The sequence below is a fragment of the Pteronotus mesoamericanus genome, unplaced genomic scaffold, assembly GCF_021234165.1.
Source record: "Pteronotus mesoamericanus isolate MK-2021 breed Mesoamerican mustached bat unplaced genomic scaffold, CSHL_Meso_final contig_25, whole genome shotgun sequence".
NCBI lineage: Eukaryota > Metazoa > Chordata > Mammalia > Chiroptera > Mormoopidae > Pteronotus > Pteronotus mesoamericanus.
In genome coordinates this window covers 7,513,285-7,533,645 of record NW_026555105.1, presented here as the reverse complement: position 1 = coordinate 7,533,645, position 20,361 = coordinate 7,513,285, and the positions used below count along the sequence as shown (strand labels likewise).

Genomic DNA, 20,361 nt, shown 5'->3' with positions numbered 1-20,361 from the left:
CAGAGAAAACCCTGCCCTCTTGGAGCTCACATTATAGTGAGCCCAATGGTCAGGAAGAGCCTCTGTGAAGCAGTGACATTTGAGTTGTGACTGGAAGGATGACAAGGGACTGGTTGTGGGAGAAACTGAGGAAAGGTCTTTCCTGACAGAGGGGATAGCAAGCGCAAAGGCCCAGCAGCTGCTGGACCTCCGGGGCCTGCCTCAGAGCCAACGTGTCGGGAAGGCCCTGCTTATTTGGGTGGCGGGCTCCCAGGCCACGCACCACGCGCTGCAGGCTGGGAGCCCATGCGTCGTGAGGAAGCCATGTAATGGGGACAGCTCTGGGCTAGACCTGGCCACGCAAAGGCCCATCAACAGCCAGATGGAAAGGAAAGGGTCCGGGGCAGTCCAAGCAGGAGGCTCCCCTTGTCAGAGTCCGGGGAAACTCTGTCTGGGAGTGACTGACGATCCAGAGCTTCCCGAGAGACGCGCGTTTCGCCGGATGAGGGAGAGAAGGGCAGGCAGCCTGGTCGGTTGGACATGCAGGGAACTGCGTAGGGGCTTTGAGGCCCCAGAGCCCCTTTCTAAATCCATCCCCATGCCTCAGTGACTCAGCGACCTCAGCCACGTCACCCTACTCTTTGAGCTTCAGTTCTCTCTTCTCTAAAACGGTGTGAAACCCCGGACCAACCTGACAAGCACAGGGTGAGGCCACCTGCGTGGAAGAGCCATGGGAACCAGGTGGGCAGCTGCGGCAGGCAGCGGCAGCGACAGCCACTGTGGTTGACTACCGTGTCAGCTGTGGTGGCCGGCTCTGGTGACACCAAGTGTGAAGACCCGCGGGGGCGCAGGGCTCAGGTTTCTAGGTCAGAGAGCCTGCGTCTGACTCAGACTTCCTGCTTCACGGCCTGGGGCAAGCCTGATCTCCCTGCTCCGTGCCTCAGTTTCCCCCTCTGTGAGACAGGGACACTGAGAAGCCTTACATGGGAAGGCCTAGGAGGCACGCAGCTTGGGGGCCTGGCACGGAGGTAATAGAATGGTCTGAGGCTTCAGAGGGAGCCTCAGGGGGACAGACGGGAAGTGTGGGGGCATGTTCCCCACAGGCTGGTAGCAGGAAAGTTTCTGGAAAGGCCCAGCTAACAGCTAAGACAGCAGAGCAGGGACGTGAAGAATGCATCTGTGCTCAGCCTGCTGAGTTCAAGTCCACTGTACTAGCCGTGTGTTCTGGGGCAAGTCACTGTACCTCTCTGTGCCTTGGTGCCTTTCCTGTGAAACAGGCGTAAGATCATCCCTGCGAGGCCATGGGGCAGGTGAGTGGCCCTGACAAGAGGAAGTTCACACGAAGGATGGCCGACAGGCAGAGGGCCAGTCTGACCACAGAACTGACAAGCTCACCCGAGATCGGGAGGTGGTGTGAACGCAACAGGGCCTGGAAGGGCCGGGCGCCTCTAGGCGACCCTGCGTGTCCCTGGGAACACTTTTACAAGCTTGGCCACGGGAGAGGGTGGGAGAGAACGGGGCTGCTGGGAGTGGAGAACAGCTCGGCGGGGCAGCAGTGGCCTTGCATGGCCTGGGAGGTCCTGCTGGAAGGGCCGGCGGGACCCAGATAAGGGACAGCGGACATGCTCAGACAAGGAGCGTGGACCTTGGCTGGGGCACTAGGGAGCCATGGAAGGTGTAGGACTGAGGGCCAAGCCGTCCTTCCCACGAGAGCTGGCACAGCTCGCCTGCCCCACTGCCAGCTCCATCCTGGACCCCCAGCCCCGAGCCCGCCACACAGCAGGCGCTTGGGGAAGTGGTTCTGAAGGAATAAAGGAAATAATGGGTGAGCGAGAAACTGGCCACAAATAGCTGGCCCGTTCCCCCACGTAGCTCTAGCTACCTTGACGGTCTTAGAAATCGTTCTAAAAAAAATTACTGTAGCTAATACTTGCAGTGCACCTATGTGCTAGGTATCAGGGAGGGCCAAGAACTAAACAGATCTATGCTTTGTTGGCGGAGCTCACATTTTAGGGGCAGATAGGGAACAGATAAACAAATGAGCATGATTCTTTCCGATCGTGTTCAGCGCCACGGAGTAAATAAACCGGAAGTGTGAGACAGTGCGCAGGCGCGGTGAAGGAACCGCGGTGGGAGCCGCCGAGGGAGGGAAGGCCAGGCAGAGAGACCAGCAGGGGCGAGTGTCCTGAGGTGGGATTGAGCTCGGTGTGACAGAGGAGTGGCCAGACGCCCAAACGGCCAGAGTTAAGAAAAGAGAGAAGGGCCCTGCAAGGCATTGTGGGTCAGGGAGGCAGGACTTTCTCCCAAGTCTGATACGAGCTTGAGCAGGGGCATGGTTTGATCTTATTTGCATTTTAAATCCTCCGAATCAACGGGATTAACGGCTGTTAGTATCCCATTCTATCGATGGGGAAACTGAGGCTCCTAAGCGCCAATGGCTTATCTTAGGTCACATGGCTACTAAGGGGCAGAGCCAGGATTCAACCTGCATGTCTCTGGGGCCTGCAGGGCTGGAAGCAAATTGGGAGATGCCGGCTGGACCCAGCGCAGGTCCCGGGTCACAAGGCTGGGCCCAGAGCGACCTGCTAGAAGGTAGGAGCCTCCCCGGGCAGGTGTTTCTCTCAGGGTCTGCTGCTGGCAATCTGCCCTAGTGGCTGCTAAGTGCATCCACGCCTTTCCTCTCCCCAGGCAGTTCCGGCCACTGCCACCTGGGCCGCATGCCCCGCAGGGGACTGCGTGACAAGCTGCCACCAGACCTGCTCTCCTCCCTTTGCCCGTGGCTTCGGCAAACAACCAGCTGACTCTGGACCCACAGTGCACCTGTTATGTGGCCCAGCCTCCAAGTCTGCGGTGCCCATCCCCACTTTGTACGGTATTATGTGGGATCTCAGCCAGTTGCTGATTCAGGGCCCAGGCGGGAGGGCAGAAGGCAAAGGCAGATACATGCAGGCAGCGGGAGACCCGCGGGCCCCTGAGCCCAGACTCCTGTGGGTGGGGCCCAGGCGGAGGCTGACTGATCAGAGCCCCAGGGGCCCAGGCCCCACCCAGGCCCCGCCCAGGTGACATGACCTAAGAAGAGGGAGACTCCAGCAGAAGAACCTGGCTTCTGTAAGAGAAAGAAAAGTAAGAGGGAAGGGAGGAAGGAAGGGAGGGAGGGAAGAAAAGAGGGAGGGAGGGAGGGAGGGAGGGAGGGAGGGAAGGAGGGATCTAGAGTTAGCATCTCATTTAATCTTTATAACAACCCTGGTGATGACAGAACCCATTTTGCAGATGAGAAAACTAAGACCTAGAAAGGAAGAATGCTTGTCCAAAGTCCCCAAGCCAGGAAGCAGCAGAGTCAGGATCAAACCCAGGCCGGTCTCATTCCAGAGCCCCTGTGACCCAGCCTGGCAGCCCCTCAAAAACGTATAGCATCTGAACTGAGCCTCCAGGGGCCAGTCACGCCTGGTTGTGAACCTTGGAGCAAGGTGGGCCTGGTGGAGCCTGGTGGCTTCCCTGGGGACGGCCCAGGGCAGTCACAAACTGAGGTGTCAGACATCAAAACTGCCTCCCTGCTGGAGCCTGCTCTGTCCCAGGAAACTGACCCAACTAGGACGAACCCACTGCAACATACATGTCACCTGGGGCCTGGGGGGCCCATCTGGAGACGTAAAAATGGAGGCCCAGAACATCCCTGTGACTTGCCCAACGTCACACCGGGCGAGCGCGGACACAGTTGATGACACCCAGGGGAAAGGAGGCCAGTTCATTTCCTCCCTCCCGCCTACTCAGGGACATTCCTCTAGCATTTGCCTCTTTGTGCAGCTTCAGTTTCTCCCAGTCAGGGCCCCACCGCCTTCCCACAGGTACACCATCCGTCCATTCGGCCCCACATTGAGTTTCTGCTGGGCGTGTGGGACCTCCCTGACGCACTTCTCACCCCACCCCCTCCTCGGCGTCCCCCCACCAGGCTTCCATGCTGTGTGCTGCCCCGTGGCTCTTGATGTTGCCATCTTTGCTGCCAAGTCCAATCACATGGCATCCCGTGCTTGCAGTCACCTCTTAGAACCATTCCCACCAAGCTCTGTCGTTGCGCCCCCACCGCAGCCCCGGCCACGCCCTTGGCAGCCTCACCCCGTTCCGCTGAGGCTGCAAACAAATGTGGGCGATGAACCCCCCAGGCCTGTCAGCACCCTGACCCCTCTCCTGGGCTCGGGGCCTGACTATCTCACTGCCTATTTGGCACATCCTATAAAGATACCTTAATTTCCCCACATACTTATTCCTCCCCCCATCACCACCCCCAACCTCCTGTCCTTGCTCCTCAGGACACCACCCAGTAGCCTCAGCTCCGAAGTCAGGCATCACTCTTGAAGTCCTTTGTTTCCGCCACTACTGCCTCCAAAATATGTCCTGTGTCGTCCACTTCTGTCTAATTCCAGTGCCAGCACGCTGGTCCCAGGCACCAGCATTCTCACCTATGGCCTCGTTGCTGGCTTCTCTGTGGCTATGTGTGCTTCTCACAACAGCCAGAGAAAACTTTTAGAAACTGAAATCAAAATGTGCCACTTACCCGCTGAAATGTTCCGGCGGCCTCCGGCTGCCCTTCCAGAAACCCCAGAATTCTCCGCATGGCCTACAATGCCCCATCTTTGCCTCCTCCCCTTCCCGGCAGCCATACTGTCTTCCTCTCCTGCTCTTTGACAAGCCAAGTTCTTTCCTGCCTCAGGGCCTTTGCACTTGCTCTTCCCTCTTCCCGTAACTCTCCCCTATTCTTGTCATAACGGCCTCTTTCCTTATAAACCATCCCTTTCCCTCCCTGTGCTTTGCTCACTCTCAACCCCATCACTCTGTGCCTTCCTAGCGCTTAGCACACCTGGGACTCACTTGTTTACTTGTTTATTGTCTATCCACCCTTTCTCCCCAGGATGTCTTGCTCACTGCTCTAGATGGAAGCCAGGTATGCAGAATAGGGCCTGGCACAGAGCAGATGCTCCATAAATATTTGTGGGATGGATGCATGCATGCCTGGATGAACATGTAACCAGATAAACAAACTTAAACCTCACCTTCAGTTATGCCACACCCACTCTCAAGAACCTTCCCTGGCTCCCCAGTGCCTATAGACTAGGCAGCAAGCTCTGCTTGGCGCGTTCAAAGCTGTCTGATCTAGCCCCAGGTAGGGTGCGCTCTGCACCCTCAGAAGACAAACAACTCATCCCTACTGGACCATCAGGCGGGGAGTGGTCAGCTAGCTGCCTGCCTCCCCCATGAGAGCTGAGTCGCTGCCATCTTCATCTTGGCAACCGGGCACCGAGCCCCCGGCCAGCACTATCGGGGAGTGTGCGGGGTGAGAGTGAGTGGCAGAGTGAAAGCAGCCCCGCTGTGGCCTGAGAGGCCAGCCCATGGAAGGCGCCGAAGCAGGAAGCTTCGGAGACCTAGATGGCAGAACTTTTCAAATTTAGAATCTGGGTGTAGTTTCACTGCTCCGTGTCGCTGCTCCTCCTGCCAAAGTGTGTGAGGGTGGGGACTTTGTGGCAACAGTGAAACCGAAAACTACTAGAAGTCAGGCTGGCGGAGCCTCTCGGAAGCAGGTGGTTAGAATAGCGGCCTGACCCTCCAATAGTAAGAACTGTGAGTGTCGGATTAGTAAAGGAGACATTTACGCAATTTCCATCAAAGCCACGAAGACCCACAGCCCTGGAAGTGAAGGCTCCGGGGACTTGTGGTCTTGCTGATGGACGTCTCGTTTTTGTACACCCCTCGGGCTCTTCCGGACGCCAGTATCTTGGTTTGTGGGCAGGACTGACACAGAGCTGTGATACAGAAGGGGCTGTGTGACCTCGGTGGGGGTGACCATCCCCTGAGTCATCATTTCTGGAGAATGACCTTATCGCCACAAAGTGGCATACTCTATTTTTGTGGTTCTTCAATCGGTCCCCATCTTTGGCGGGGTTCACTGGGAAGCGGACTCAGAGGCAGCTTTGCAGGGGGTTTTCTGGAAGGCCCTGTGAGGGACCGGAGGGGCAGTGAGGTGGCCCAGGGAGCTGTTGGCTGTTTTTGAATGGACTCCTAAATATTTCCCAGTCCTGTCATGATGTCTCCTATCTGATTCCTGATCTTGCTCTTTTTGCTCTTTCCCTGCATCAGGTTTGCCAGGAATTGTCTATTTTACAGCACTTGCCCCCAAAAGGGCCTTTTAAAACTTATTTTAAACATATTATTTCTACTAATTTGTTGTTAAGTCATCTCATAAGTTGTAGAATTGACCTTTAATTTCTTACTCTTCCTTTTTTAAAGAATTATGCTCTCTGTTTTTTACGTTAAATAGTTAATTCATTTGTTTTTCTTCTTTTTAATAGGGAAATGTTTCCAGGTTCTAAACTGCTTCTGTGGGAAGCAGTAGCTACATCTCTTATGCTTTTGTATGAACAGTACCTGCTTTTTTAGTCCAGATAATTTGCCATTTCAGTTTTGGTTTTTTCCTGATCGTGTCTTTTTTGTTTTTTTTTAAAGAGGTTAAGAATTTGTTGTCTCTTCTGAGAATATATTCTTACTTATATTGGGTCGTGAAATGAGAGTGTGGCTTGGAAAAATCTCCACCGTGAATCTTGACCTTGTCACTTACCAGCTCTGACTAGACCACCTGACTTTGTCTTGGGGAGGCTGTTCCCTCATCTGTAAAGTGTGCACAACAAACCGTTTCTGGGTAAGAGGGACCTCTGGCCATCGGGTCAAAAGTGAGGCCGGGCCACCTGTCCTGAAGCCCCAACTGCTTCGCAGCTCAGTGTCGTTACTGCCATTGTATGCTTATTGGGTGGCTTTGGGGGCCTTGAAACAATGGGGCGGGGACCAACGGCACCTGGTGCAGCCCTGAGCCACCCTTGGTGCTTCCAGTGACCATCCTGACAAGACCCAGGCCTGACGTGAAGTCCCTGGCGTGTGACAGACACAAATGCCCCCTCCTAACCCGGTCCCCATAATGCCCCAGTAGCACGGGGGTCCGCGGCTCCCTTGTGACCATGATGGCTGAAGAGCGTTCATATTTATCATCACAAGAGAACTAACTGCCAGGACAAACTGCTAAGGGTCATTTATGCCACCTGTGAAATAGATTTTGCTCGTGGCTGGCCGACAGCTTCCGCGGGAGGTTGGAGCAGCTGCCTCCTTTGCTGGCCACGCCTGCGCCCCTCAGCTCCCACTGCAGCTAGACCTGGCACCCACAGGCCCTGCCCCTATCTCCAGGACAGTGGCAGGTGGCTCGGTGAAGCGGCCCAACAGGGAAGGTGTCCCCACTCTGTGGCGAGGTGGTGGTGAGGAATAGAGGAAGTGGGGTGTGGGTCTGCTCTTAATTCTAGAAAGAACAGGGACCATGAAAGATAGACCTGCAGCCGGACTCCGCGCCTCCCACCAGAGCCCCACGGCCTGGGGAAGTGGCCTTGCCTCCCTGGGACCCCACTTCCAGGGCAGTCGGATGATAGCGAGAATCAGGACACCCCAGGGCTGGTCCAGATTTCCGGAAGGACAAATTGAAAGGCAACCCTTCTCTCTCCCTCCCCGTTTGCTTTTTTTCTTTCGTTCCACAAATATTTTAACACCATCTATCCCAGACACTGCTTGGGGTGGTGAGGGGAGCCGAGGTGGTTTGCCCTCAGGAAATTCACAATGTGAAGTGGGGAAGTATAGATCATAGCCAGAGAGCCCATAAATGAACAAGACAATTGATCTAATGATGCGATATGAAAAATAAATTGCACAGGGCTGCTCAGACTGGGTGTTAGGCGCAGAGAGTGAACACCTGAAACCTAAGGAGGGCGCCCCGCAGAGGCAGGAGCCAGGGACAATCCCCCAAAGTCAACGTCCCCAAGCTGGCTTTGAACATGCTGTACTTACTTACTTACCACCTGGCCTAAAAAGTGCCAGGCTCAAATACAAAATTTAACCTTTTGCACTTGAACCTGAATTTGTTAGACAAAAGGCTGGCCACGTTTTCCTGTAAAGGGCCAGGGAATAAATATTTCAGAGTTTGGAGGTGGGGTGCGGGGCACACGTCTCTGTCACAATTACTCAGTCCTGCCACTGTAACTTGAAGCAGCCAGAGACCGTATTTTGACAAACAGGCCTGGCTGTGTGCCAGGAAAACTTTATTGATAAAACCAGGCCGCTGGCCGGCCAGAGTGTACCAGCCCTTCCCCGAGTTAGGCTGAAAGTTAATAGACACATGAATGATGGAGAGGCATGGCAGAACAAGGAAGGAGTCCAGGAAAACCGAGCGTGTGTCCTGTCTGGTTGATCCCCGGCTGACACAGCGGCAATAGCGTGGGAGGACACCAAACTGCTCAGCAAGTATGGACAGGCACATGTGGCCCTGTCAACACAAAGGAAAAGGAAGTGGCAGTGAAGAGTGACAGACTGCACAGAGGGAAGAGCAAGCCTGTCGAGTAGAAGGACACACCCCAGGAAGGACAGCTGACACAACATTAGACTGTACGTCCTCTGATCCCAAGACACGGTGAAAGAAAGGGCTAGCGGCAGGCTAGGGCAATGGGTGGGAAGCTGGCGCCTCTGTCTGTGTTGGTCATTCTGCCAAAACAGATGATCAAAAACAGAATAGAGGCAAACAGGTTTGGGGTGTTTTTTACAAATGAATTCAACAAACATTTAATCAGGGCCTATTATGTTAGGGGCTACCAAGATTCAAAGGGGTAATGAAGGCAGTTCCTATTGAAAGTGTTGTTGAGAAGTAGGATTTTCTTCCTTTTTTATTTTTAATTATGGTAAAATACACATAACATAAAGTGTACCATCTTAACCATTTTTACGTGTGCAGCTCAGGATTATGTGGTCAGTACTATACATTGCCGTGCAAGCCGTCTCCAGAGCTTTTCCATCTTGTAAAAATGAAACTGTGTGTTCATTAGACAGCTCCCCACTTCCCTCTCCTCTGGGTGTCCGGCAACCAACGTTCTACTTTATGTTTCTGTGTTTGACTACTCTAAAAGCCTCATAGAAATGGGCTCATATGCAATTTGTCTTTTTGCGACTGGCTTATTTCGCTTAGCATAATATCCTTAAGGTTCATCCGTATTGTAGCCTGTGTCAGCATGTCCTTCCTTTTTAAAGCTGAACAATGTTCCATTGTATGGACTCTGTTTTACTTTTCCATGCGTCCGTCGATGGACACTGAGGTTGCTTCCACTTTTTGGCTCTTAGGAATAATGCTGCTACAAACATGGGTATACAAACAGCTTTCTGAGACTCTGCTTCCAGTTCTTTTGAATCTACGCCCAGAGTGGAATTGCGGGATCACATGGTAATTCGATTTTTCGTTTCTTGAAGAAATACTGTGTTCCATAGCATTTGCACCATTTTACACTTCCTTCAACAATACACAAGCCTTCTCATTTCTCCATACCCTCATCAACACTTGTTGGAGGCAAAACTGTTCAGAACTGAAATTGTGGCTGTTCCCTGTCACTTGCTAACATAGTAAAGTCCATGAAGTGGGTTTTGTCCATGTGTTTGGCTTCCTTCCCAACTAGAATGGAGAACATGGGCCTTATTTTGCTCACTGTTCAATCCCCAGCACCTAGTCTAGGACGAGTCTTCGATATGACCTAAGGTACAGTGGAGGTGCTCAAATATTTGCTGAATGAATGAAAAAAATGAACGTTCTCAATTCAACCAATAAAGAAGTCAATGAGATAAGATAATGGAGGGAGAGAGAGCCAAACATACCCAATGCTAAATTCTAAATCAGTGAAGTCATGTTTCTCCTTTGGAAAAGGGAGGTGACAATACTTTCTACATTGTAAAGGGTAAATACCAGGGCATATATGAGTCTCCGAGCACAATGCTTGACACGTAATAGGGGGTCAGTCAATGGAGGCTTCACTGTAAAGCCCAGAGTATAAATACAAGGAACTCTTCCTACGGAAGTCTAATTCTTCAGACCAATCCACCCACAAGAGAAGTAAATTGGAGCCAATATTCCCAGTCAGTGACATTTCTGTTGAAAGAATTATCTTAATGGAACTGAAGACAAAATAATATCACAATACAGAAAGGAGCCATAAAGTTCGTTTGCCAATTATTTAGGGACTTCCCCCCCACCCCCCCACTATTTTTTGGCTGGAAATCCACAGGGACATGAGCTGGTCATGGCTGGAGTGGATGGTCTGCGGTTTCTCTCAGAAAAAAAAAATTAGTAACTTTGGAGACTTCATATTGTACAAATAGTGATCCTTCCCAGGTTAATAATTCAATGCCATTCCAATCTTATCCCTAGATAGATTTTTACTAGAAATTGACAAAATGAATCTAAATTTCACTAGATTAATACATAAAGAACAGCCAAGGAAATTTTTATTATAAACAATGAAGAGGTTATATGGGTGTGTTCAATCTGACAATTCAAAAAGCAGGCTATTCATGTGTGATTTATGAACCTTTCTGTACGTACACTCCACTTCTAGAAAAGCTTATGTTTAAAAGTTAGAGGAGGAGGTGGATGGTGAGAGACACCTGTCTTATAAAAACATGCCATGGAGATAGAGTAATGTAAATATATACCAGGTGAGGCAGAACGAGACAAAGGGCTTGGCGAGATGGAAGAATCTTCCTACAGAATTCAATGTATGAATCACAGCATTTCAAGAAAATGAGGAAATCGCAATAATAAAAAACTGTTGGGACAATTAGCCATTCGTTCCGTAAAAAATACATTTGGACCCTTCCCTACCTCACATCATCCCCAAAACCAGTTCCAGGGGATTAATGATATAAAGAGCACGGCCGTTCATAGATGGGACAAGGGTTCCTTCATCCATACAGCCTGTTTGTAAAGTCTTCCAGGGCCGAGAGACCAAAGAAAGAGGCCGACAACTCCATCATCGCATCACGATTTTACAAAGGGAACTTATATACTAGGGGCGTCTTGGGTGGTGGCAAGAGGATGTGGATATCATAGTAGCTGCATGGTGGAAGCTAAAGAATTACATAGCATGCCCTGGTTGGTGTGGTTCAGTGGATGGAGTGCTGGCCTCTGAACCAAAGGGACGCCGGTTCAATTCCCAGTCAGGGCACATGCCTGGGTTGTGGGCCAGGTACTCAGTAGAGGGTGTGTGAGAGGTAACCACATATTGGTGTTTCTCTCTCTTTCTTCCTCCTTCCCTCCTACTCTCTAAAATAAATAAGTAAAATCTTTTTTTTTTTTTTTTTTAGAGAATTACGTAGAACAGGACGGATGGGGAAAAGGCTGCCTCACATGCCAGCCTGGGTCAGGGCAAAGGCCCATCCTCAGGGACTGGCACACCTTGGGGTACAGGAGACCAGTAAAGAGACAGGCGCTGACCAGTGGGAAGCAGCCTCTGCTCTGGCCTGGGTCCAGCTGGTGGGTCTGGCTGTGGGCACTTCATGAAACAGTGTCTCCTCCACACTGCCCTTTTGTAGGACAGTTTGATGTGTTCCATCAACATTTAGAATGTGCAAGTCCTTGGTCCCAGAAATTTCAGTTCGTGGACCCTCTCAAGGTATCCTACTTATCTGTGCAGAAGGATTTACATGTTCATTGGGGTGCATACATAATGGTGGAAAATTGGAGACAAACTCCCTGTCCATCAGGAGGGGGAAAGCTAAATAGATCATCTCCATCCATACAAGGGGTTACTACAGGTGGCCGTTTAAAGGAATAAGACAGGTTTATTGATTCAGCAAATACTGACTGAGTGCCTACTATGTGCCAGGACGAGTTCTTGGCACTAGGGGCAGGGCAGAGGACGAAGCAGTCTCTACCCGCATGGGGATTTCATTTTCCTGGAGTTGACAGTCAATGAATGAGAACCAGTAAAAATATAATGGGATTCAAAGTAAAATGTTGTGAAGCAAAATAAAGGAGAGTGAGGGATGTGCTTTGTCCAGGGTTTGCCCACTGCCCCTCTGAGGAGGTGACATCTGAGCTGCATTTGAAGTCCTTCAATCAGAGAGGTTAGCAAGAAATACTCAGATTAAAATGCAAAAGTAATTACAAGAGGATTTTTGTTTGTTGGGTTTTTTTTTTTTAAGTGTACATAACCTGTCTCAGTTTCCCTATTACAGACATCAGCCAAACGGCTGGCATTAAAGGGAGAGAGATCCAAACTTTTTTCAGTAAGCACATACTCACGAGTTACCTCTACAGCAAGAGTCTGTGTGAACTGTGTCAGTGAACGGAAGCTCTTCAGAGCCCATGTGCAAAAACGGAGTTGGATGGTGATCAGGAACCCGGGGGTAGAAAGATGTGCTGTTCACCAGCCACTGACTTTGTGGGCGTTTCGTGACCTTGGGCAAGCAGTTGCTTTGGTGGCTTCTGTGTCTCGGTCCCAGAGCAGTGGAACCAGGGGATTTTGCTCTCCCCAGGGCCATTTGGCAACGTCCGGTGACGTTTTGGGTTGTTGTAATGGGCGGGGGTTGCTACTAAACATCCGGCTGCAGTGCACAGAGGACAGGCAGCAGCCTTCCCCTCCCCGGGACAAAGAACTACCCAGCCCCACGCGTCAGGAGCTGAGGTTGCAGAACGGCGCTCTAGAAAGAGGGGCAACGTCGACCCTCAGGTACAATGTGCTTAATTAGCACAGCTCCTGGCACAAAACAAGCCCTTAATAAATGGGAACTATTGGCCACTATTTTTATGGCTGGGCTTCTCCCAAATTAAAAAAAAAAAAAAAAAATCGAGGGGGGAAGAAGTCATAGTACCTAGAGTCAACTCAGCTGAATTCTAACTCCAGTGACCAAGAGGTCCTTATCTGTTTTAACAGCAATCCTAGTCTCCTCAGGGGGCCCACGGCTGCCGTTCCTAATTTGTTCCTCCTTGTTCCTGGGCTTTTTCTTCTCTCGTCTCCTTCCCTGCCACTGGAAGGGAAGCATTCCTGCTGGATTACCCCTGGTCTCTTGTACCCTCCGCTCTCTTTCTCTGGCGGGGTCATCTCTCTCTGGTTCAAAGACCACATTCAGGTTTCTCTTGTTGGAAAACCAGAATCAAAACCACCAGCCTTCTATTCCGCCCCTGCTTCTCAGGAAATCCGAGAGATGCCCAGCTGCTTTCATTTCCCCCTTTCTCGGCCCACTCTAACCCCCAGCTCAGCGAAATGACTCTTGTCACATGACCAACATCCTCTCCATTGCTGGTCATTAGCTTTCACTCATCTTAACATCACTCCTTTGCTGCATCCTTGCTGTGGACCACTCCCCCAAACATCTCTTCCCTTGACTTTCCCGTCCTATCCGCTCCCGTTTCCTTCCTACATCTCAGCTCGCGCGCCCTCTTCTCAACTGTTATTAACCGGAGATCTTAGAGGCCTGGGCCACGGCCCGCTTCTCCTCGCCCTCCACACTTCCAGCTCTGCTCAGCTCCTAATCAACCTCCTCCATTCCCAGATCTTCACTGAGCTCCTACTCCAGGCTCACACATCCCTCCCCGATCCCAACCAACACTTTGAGTCCCCAAACCGGAACGTATGCCACCGTTCCTTCGCCATTTCTCCTTGGTTGTCTCGAGACCCCCTGAACCTAATACACTCGCAACTGATTTCACGATCTTCCCGTGGAACCCGGTCCGATTCCAGTGCCCTCGTCTCAGGGAGTGGCTTCGCCATCCACACAAGGGGGAGGCCAGAAGCTCAGCGGAGCCCTCCCTCCATTCCCAAAGCAAGCCGTGCCCAGGCCGTTTTACCCCAGCGTCCCTCTGCTCCTCCACACGGGCCCACCTACCCGGGCCCCTGCTTCCCCACAATGCCCCACCCTCCCTGCAGCCGGCGACCTATTAAAAATTACCGTCTAATCACAGGACACCCAGCCCTAACTGCTGGAAACCCTTGGACACATTGCTCTAAGGATAAAATCTAACTCCTTACTTGACCCACAAGACCCCGGGCCACACGGCCTGGCCCCCCCACCCCCGCCCCAGTCCAACCCCTCAGCCCAAGGGCGCCCAGGGCACGCCCCTTTGATCTCTGGACAGTCGGGGCTTGCCGCTCCCAGCAGGCGCTGCTTGTCCCTCATTGGCTCACCCACTGGCCTCGGGACACCTGCTCCACCAGCCGCTCACGGCCCACAGGTAGGCTATCTCTGCTACAGTGCATACCGAGGTCGAGTCTTAACCCTGCCCTCCCCCAGGGGGTGCTCCGGGGAGGGGGGGACGGACGGACAGGACAGTAGGCTTGACACTGACCCTGCCTTTCTGCTCATCATTATACCCTCCACCTGGGCCCAGAACTTTGCACTCACTAATACTGGTGAGTGGTACAACCTACAACCTCGGGGCAGAATCAGGCAGATGGCAAAATTCCGGATCCAAACTCCGTCGACCCTCCCCCTCCCCTTGCCCAGGGGTCTTGTTCGACTTGGGCATCGCCTGGGCCAAATCTTGAGAAAAACCCAGCTGCGGAAGGAGGAAGGAGGCCTGGCGGGCGCAGGCAGTTCCGGCTTCTGCTGCCTCAGCAGACTTTTTACTCACCTGGCCTGGTTACAGGGGCCGGGCGGGCAGTGCTTCCCTGGGCACAACCGCCCCCCTCCCCCAGGGGTCAGCTGAGCAAAGGAGACGCCAAGCGCCTGAAGTTCCGAACACCCGGAGGAGCTGAACTCCCATATGTAAGGAAAGGCCCCAAGGAGCCAAACTGTCCCCGACAAAGAGAGATGGCCACCAAAGTTTGGTTCTTGAATATGTATTTTTTACTGAAAAAATCATTCATAAATTAACATACAAAAATGTACAAACACATGAGTAAATAATGTAATGACAAAGGACTATCTTTGTGAAAAGTGTTTTTTAAAACATCTTTAGATTTCAGTGCAAAAATGTACCCCTGGCACCTCTTAAAACATAAGAGCAAGCTCAAAAAAACGTAGTGATGGAAATAAGCTACGTTCAATGTCATCGTCAATGGTAAGTGGATACAATCAATACATGTGGCTGTTGCTCAGCTATTAATGTCTGTGGAAGAGGAGCTCTAATAAGAGTCCCTGTAATGTCAAAAGGAATATTTTTGCAAATAACTGCACCCCCCCCCCCCCCCCCCCCAAAAAAAAGTGTGAAAGGAGAAACCTTTCTCTGTCTGGCAATAATCAAAGACAAGAATGATTTAAGGGGGGAGGGTCATACCCATCAGTAGTAGCCTTAAAGAATTTCAGCTGCCAAAATATGCACAAGGTCACATTTGGTTCTTATTATTTTTTTTTTTTAAACAAGAGAATTTCACACCATTAACAGCACTCGGCCTGGCTGTATGATTTTAACATTTTAGTTTCTCACACAATACTCAACTTGGTGGATAAATGGCTCACAGTACACAGTAAGAGATTTCACACTAACAACAAACTTACACAAGACTGCAAGATAATTTAAGTGACCTGACTTCATGAGACCTTTCCTTCCTGTCCTCAACTCAGCATTCTCTTTTTTTTAATCAGGTGTTAGCCTTTTGCCAACATTTTGTTCTTGGTGGTAAATAAGTTGATAAAAAAACTTCAAAAAAAGATCACTTTACAACACCTGCCAAGTATCAAGCAGTGTGTCCCGGCCAAGTCTTCCCAACGGCATCATAGTTTTGTCTCGCTGAAAGCCGCTCAGCCTTCAGCGAGGAAGAGGGAAGGAGAGGGAGGAGGGCGGGACGTGCCACGGGCAGCCCAAAGGTCTGAGGGGGCAGCCGGGACAAGGGGAAAGCAACCTTTATTGCTATGTGCATCATACATCAAAGGAAAACCGAATGGACTTCTGTGTGCAATGTTCCCTCATGAAGGTCTTTTAAAGCATGAAATTCTCAAATTCTTTTAAAGCATATAATACAACTTACCAGCATTTTCAAGGGCAGCAGCCTGCTCTCTCATATGAGCTGGTAAGAGCTTTGCAATGCAATTGATTTTCTAAATACCACTCTATTCTTCAAAAGAACAAAAACATGAACAAAAACAAGGCCTGGCCAATCACTCCCACAGCCTGTGGGGATCATATGTCCATGGAACCAACACATGCATCAGAAAAAAACCCCAACCCACACGTGTATACACAAATACACCTCTACACGTACATCCATGTAAACCATGAAAATTAAGGAAGTTGAAGGCAAACAAGGCAATTAAAAAAAATAGGAAGTACTCTTCAGAAAGCACTCCCAATCATGATATATAAATATGTTTTATGGAAAAGGAGAGGAAAAAACACTGGCATTTTTCAGAATTCTGCAGAAGTCAACAGGGACTATGAATTAAGGGATTTGGCTCAGGGAAAAAACAGAGAGGCACAAATTCAAATGCAATTTAGAATCTGATTTCCAAAAGCACGTAGGGGTGCACAGAGCCCAGGGCCCTCGCACCCAGAGCTTTGTTAGTCTAATTTCAAAGCTCTAATTTGGTCTGACCTGGATCCCAGCCGACCCACAGCACACAAGTGTCACCTGCTTCTGGCCGAGCTTCTCATCCTTCGATTGCTCGTTAGTTCTGTGGACTAGAGAATGCTGTTGGAAACCAAAAAGGCAATATCCAGAGGAATCACTGAAGCTAGGTGGTAATTTAGGCACAGATTTCAGAAATTGTGACCACGTTCCACAGGTGAAAAAAAAAGTGAGCAAGAGAAAGAGGGAAGGAAAGACACCACCCATCCTTCCTCTTTAGGGTGATAAACTGACGAACCGACAAAACAAGGGCCAGAGCCCAGGGCTGCGAGCCGGCCGCCCTCCCCGGAAGGGTCTGCTTTGGGCAGCACGAGCAGCTTGCTGTAAAGAGCAGCATCCTGTTCAGCAAAAGATTGGGGAGAGGTGCCTGTGCCCAGCAGGGGAGAGAATCCAGAGCAAAAGTCAAGAGCAAGACCTTGGGAGAAGGGGGCGGACAGGGGCAGAAGTCAGCTACCAGTGACCGTGAATGGACTATTTTGTTCTCTTGTGACATGCCCTAAATCCACTCCTTTCCAAAGTGACAGCAATTTGGGAGATATATTCTTCCATTGCATTTTAACTGAGTTCCTGCATTTGCCAACCAAATAAGTGATCTGACAATATAAATCCTCAGTTTGAATTGAAGCCAGCTATAAAATTAAATTTAAAAAAGGCATTTTACATGGCTTATTTACAATTATACTTCTTCAAGAAGTGATTGTTACATGTCTATTTATCTTCCCCAGTCCCTCCCCTCCACCCTCAATCCCCACCCAAAGCAGGTAAATTTTTTTTTTTAATGAAACCGAAGAGAACACCAGAGATGAAGAATGGTGTGTGGAGTTTCATTTGCTCTTCCTAGAACACAGCTGCCCTGTGGTGGGTTTGCCTCTTTGCTCTGAAGGCCAAGAAGCTCCAAAGGCCATCTGTAGGAACAGACTCTGGGGCGGGCCCTGGCGGGTCACGGTTCTGGTTCCGGTTCCGGTGCCGGAGATCAGGGCTAGGACGGGGCGTTGGGGCGGGAGACGGGGGAGAAGAGCAGCAGGACAGACGTCTGTCTTGTGGAAAAAGAAAGCCAGTCCTGATGAAAGAAGCTCCCGAGCTTACTCCCTCCATCTCAGCGGGTCCAAACGATGAGGGCATTTTGTGCGTGTACTCTGTTCACATCATTCCTCGAACCCTGTGACCCGTCATCAGACGCCATATTTCTAATTCTCTTCCTGGGTGGAGCCCCAAGACATCCCATCAGGCTGCTTTCTCGGGGGAGGTGGGCAAAGCAAACACACATTCTCTCCTTATCTCAGTACTCGGTCACCTGAGCCAGCTCGGGTGTCAAGTTGACAGTAATGTTTTTATACAAGGCGTCGTATGTGATGTTTGCAAAGTAGTTCAAGTTGTTGAGGCCATCCAGCCCTTGCCGCTCTTTGGACTTCCTCAGCAGAGCATACCTGTGGGCGCAGAGAACAGAGGTGGCTCTGAGTGAGGGTCTAACCTCCTCACGACAGAGGACGGAGCAGGGCAGACCGCGGGAGAGGACACATGGCGGGTGACCGGCCATGGGGCTATTCCACGCTCAATGGTATTACCATGAGAAATACTTCCTATTCCATGCCAAGTGCTTTATTTGCTACACATTTCATTTAATGCACCCACCCCGTAAGCAAATGAGGAAACCAAGGCTCCTAAGGTTAAATGACTCATGGTCAGAGTTGGGGAGTGGAAGGTTAAGATACTGAGACGTCGGATGGGAAAGTTCGGGGTCTGTATTCGGTGCCCTGTTCCTCCCATGAAGACAGTTCATGCCATGAGAAGTGGCTCTCCAGGGACCAGTCCCCCTTCCCAGTTAACAAAAGACAAAGGGAGCCACCCTTGAAAATGCAGAGAGGTCCCTCGGTCCACATGCCCCAACGAGTCCAACCTCGGATCACTTTTTGAAAGCAGAGAGGGTATCAAAGCAACTGCACAATCACAGACAGAGGCTCAGGGTCATCCTCCAGAGCCGGAGCTTGTAGGAAGGGCGCCAAGTCTGCTCTGCCACGTCAGGGGGAGTCACAGAGACCTTTTCCCGAGGGACTTTCCTTCAACTCTCTGAAGGCTACCGAAGAGATTACAAAACTTAAGATGCAGAATGCGTCATTTCTTTAAAAGAGCTTACAATGAAAATTTTCACCCATACTGATTTCACTCTCGAACACCTGCCTCACAGTTAAATTAGAATATATGTGGGAACCATGACTGAGCTGCCCGACAGGGCCTGGCGAGGCTGAGGAGTAAAGCGAGGGCTTGGAACGTGCTCTGGGACACCTGGAAATGCAAGGCATAGAGGATGTTTGTAAGAGGAATAAACTAATGGCACCAACCTTCCAAGAAATTGGACTTCTCCCCGATGGTGATGAGGAATGGACTTGTACTTCCCCGTGTCACCTTCCGGCCGGCTCACGGAATAGCCTGCGTTCTGTACTCTGTCAGAGACAAAGAGAGTGGGCTTTCAGGCAAAGCGATCAGGTGCTGTAGGTGACCAGACCTAGGCCGAGGGTGGGAAACCCCGAGCTGAACAACAGAGCTCCCTCTACACCTACGTCTTCGAATTCCCTATACCCTTTGGAAAAGTTCATGGTTTTAGAAAAGAAATCTACAATACAAAAAGGTTTTGAAAAAAAACATTCAAAATGAAATTCAAAGTTCTCGAGGGTGAGATGTGACACAGGGTCTCAGTGACAGGTCTAATAGCGTGTGTCCCCGGTGGATGAGTGCACAGCTACTCCCTCTATCTGGCTGGCTTGGGTCTTATGAGAACTATTTTTCTCATGTGTGGACAACACCTTTCCTTCCCACCGTAATGCAAGTTAGCAAAGTCAGGGTTGCTATGCACTTTCCTGACTTAGGTAGAAGTTAAGTCTCCACCCACCTCTCCCATTCCCTACGGAGATGGAATGACTTTACAGGACAACTTTTAGATGTAAAACTTCACAATGTATGAAAAGTCACTACAAGGGAAGCTGAATTTAGAGGAGGTGTTCAGGATATTATCCTAATGTAATAAAGATTTTCCAAGCTGGATTTACTGGAGACCTAAAAGGGCTCTAAGAAATCATTAATGGACTTTGGATTCTACATGAAATTTATGGTCATTTTCTTCTTATTTCAATATCATCCTGACTCCAAATTATACTCTCATTTGATAAGTACAAATGGAGCATCTACTCTGTGCCTGGCATTGTATAGGGTGCTGGGGGGAAACCAGCCACAGTTCCTGCACCTAAACTGCACTCCGCCCCCAAGCTGGGGGAGAGAGATGAGAATTGGAACAGGTGTCCTGGGAGGGAGCTGCTGGGTTCTAGGACCAGTCAAACCAGTCAAGTGTATGGAAAAGCGCTTCATCCTCCTAGGTTCCTAAGAATCCCAAGTTGAAAGGATGAGATGCCATTTTTACCATCAGACTGCACAAGAATGACCTGGAGGGGCTTTGTCCAATGTAGAGGCTGCAAGCTACCCGTGACTACTGAAGAGCTAAAATGTGCCCCAAGTGTAAAAGGTTGTTTATCTCTAAGGTTGGCAGTGGTATAAGAAAATGGGCACACTAATGCACTACTAGTTAGAATATGTTTGCAAACCTTTTTGAAGGAAAATTTGGCAATCATTATCAATATTTAAGGTACATTTACTTCTTGGCCTGGCTGGATAGCTCAGTTGGTTAGAGCATTGTTCCTATACACCAAGGTTGTACGTTTAATCTCCGGTCAGGGCACATACAAGAATCAACCAGTGAATGCCTAAGTAAGTGGAACAACAAATCGATCTTTCTCTTTCTCTGTCTTCTTCTCTTTCTCTAAATCGATAAATAAAAATAAAATAAAATACAACAAAGTGCATTTACTTCTTGACTCTATAGTTCTACAACTAGGAATTTAATCTAAAGAAATATTTGTACATGTGAACAAAGGATATTTAAAATTGTAAATGACAACAGGAGAGAATTAAAATAAATTATTGTGTATGT

The 20,361-nt window shown here is 50.0% G+C and overlaps 1 protein-coding gene across 2 annotated transcripts in view; it reads right to left on the bottom strand.

Annotated features, from left to right (window-relative positions):
* Positions 1-15,012: 15,012 nt before the first annotated feature.
* B4GALT5 (beta-1,4-galactosyltransferase 5) overlaps positions 15,013-20,361 on the bottom strand; it is a 62,066-nt gene continuing 56,717 nt past the window's right edge. For both annotated transcript variants that reach the window (XM_054573614.1, XM_054573615.1), the window contains exons 8-9: positions 18,722-18,823; positions 15,013-17,809 (exon numbers count right to left, since the gene is read on the bottom strand). In XM_054573614.1, coding sequence (XP_054429589.1) covers positions 17,662-17,809; positions 18,722-18,823 — 250 coding nt within the window. In that variant the 3' untranslated portion in view covers positions 15,013-17,661. The remainder of the gene's footprint in view (positions 17,810-18,721; positions 18,824-20,361) is intronic.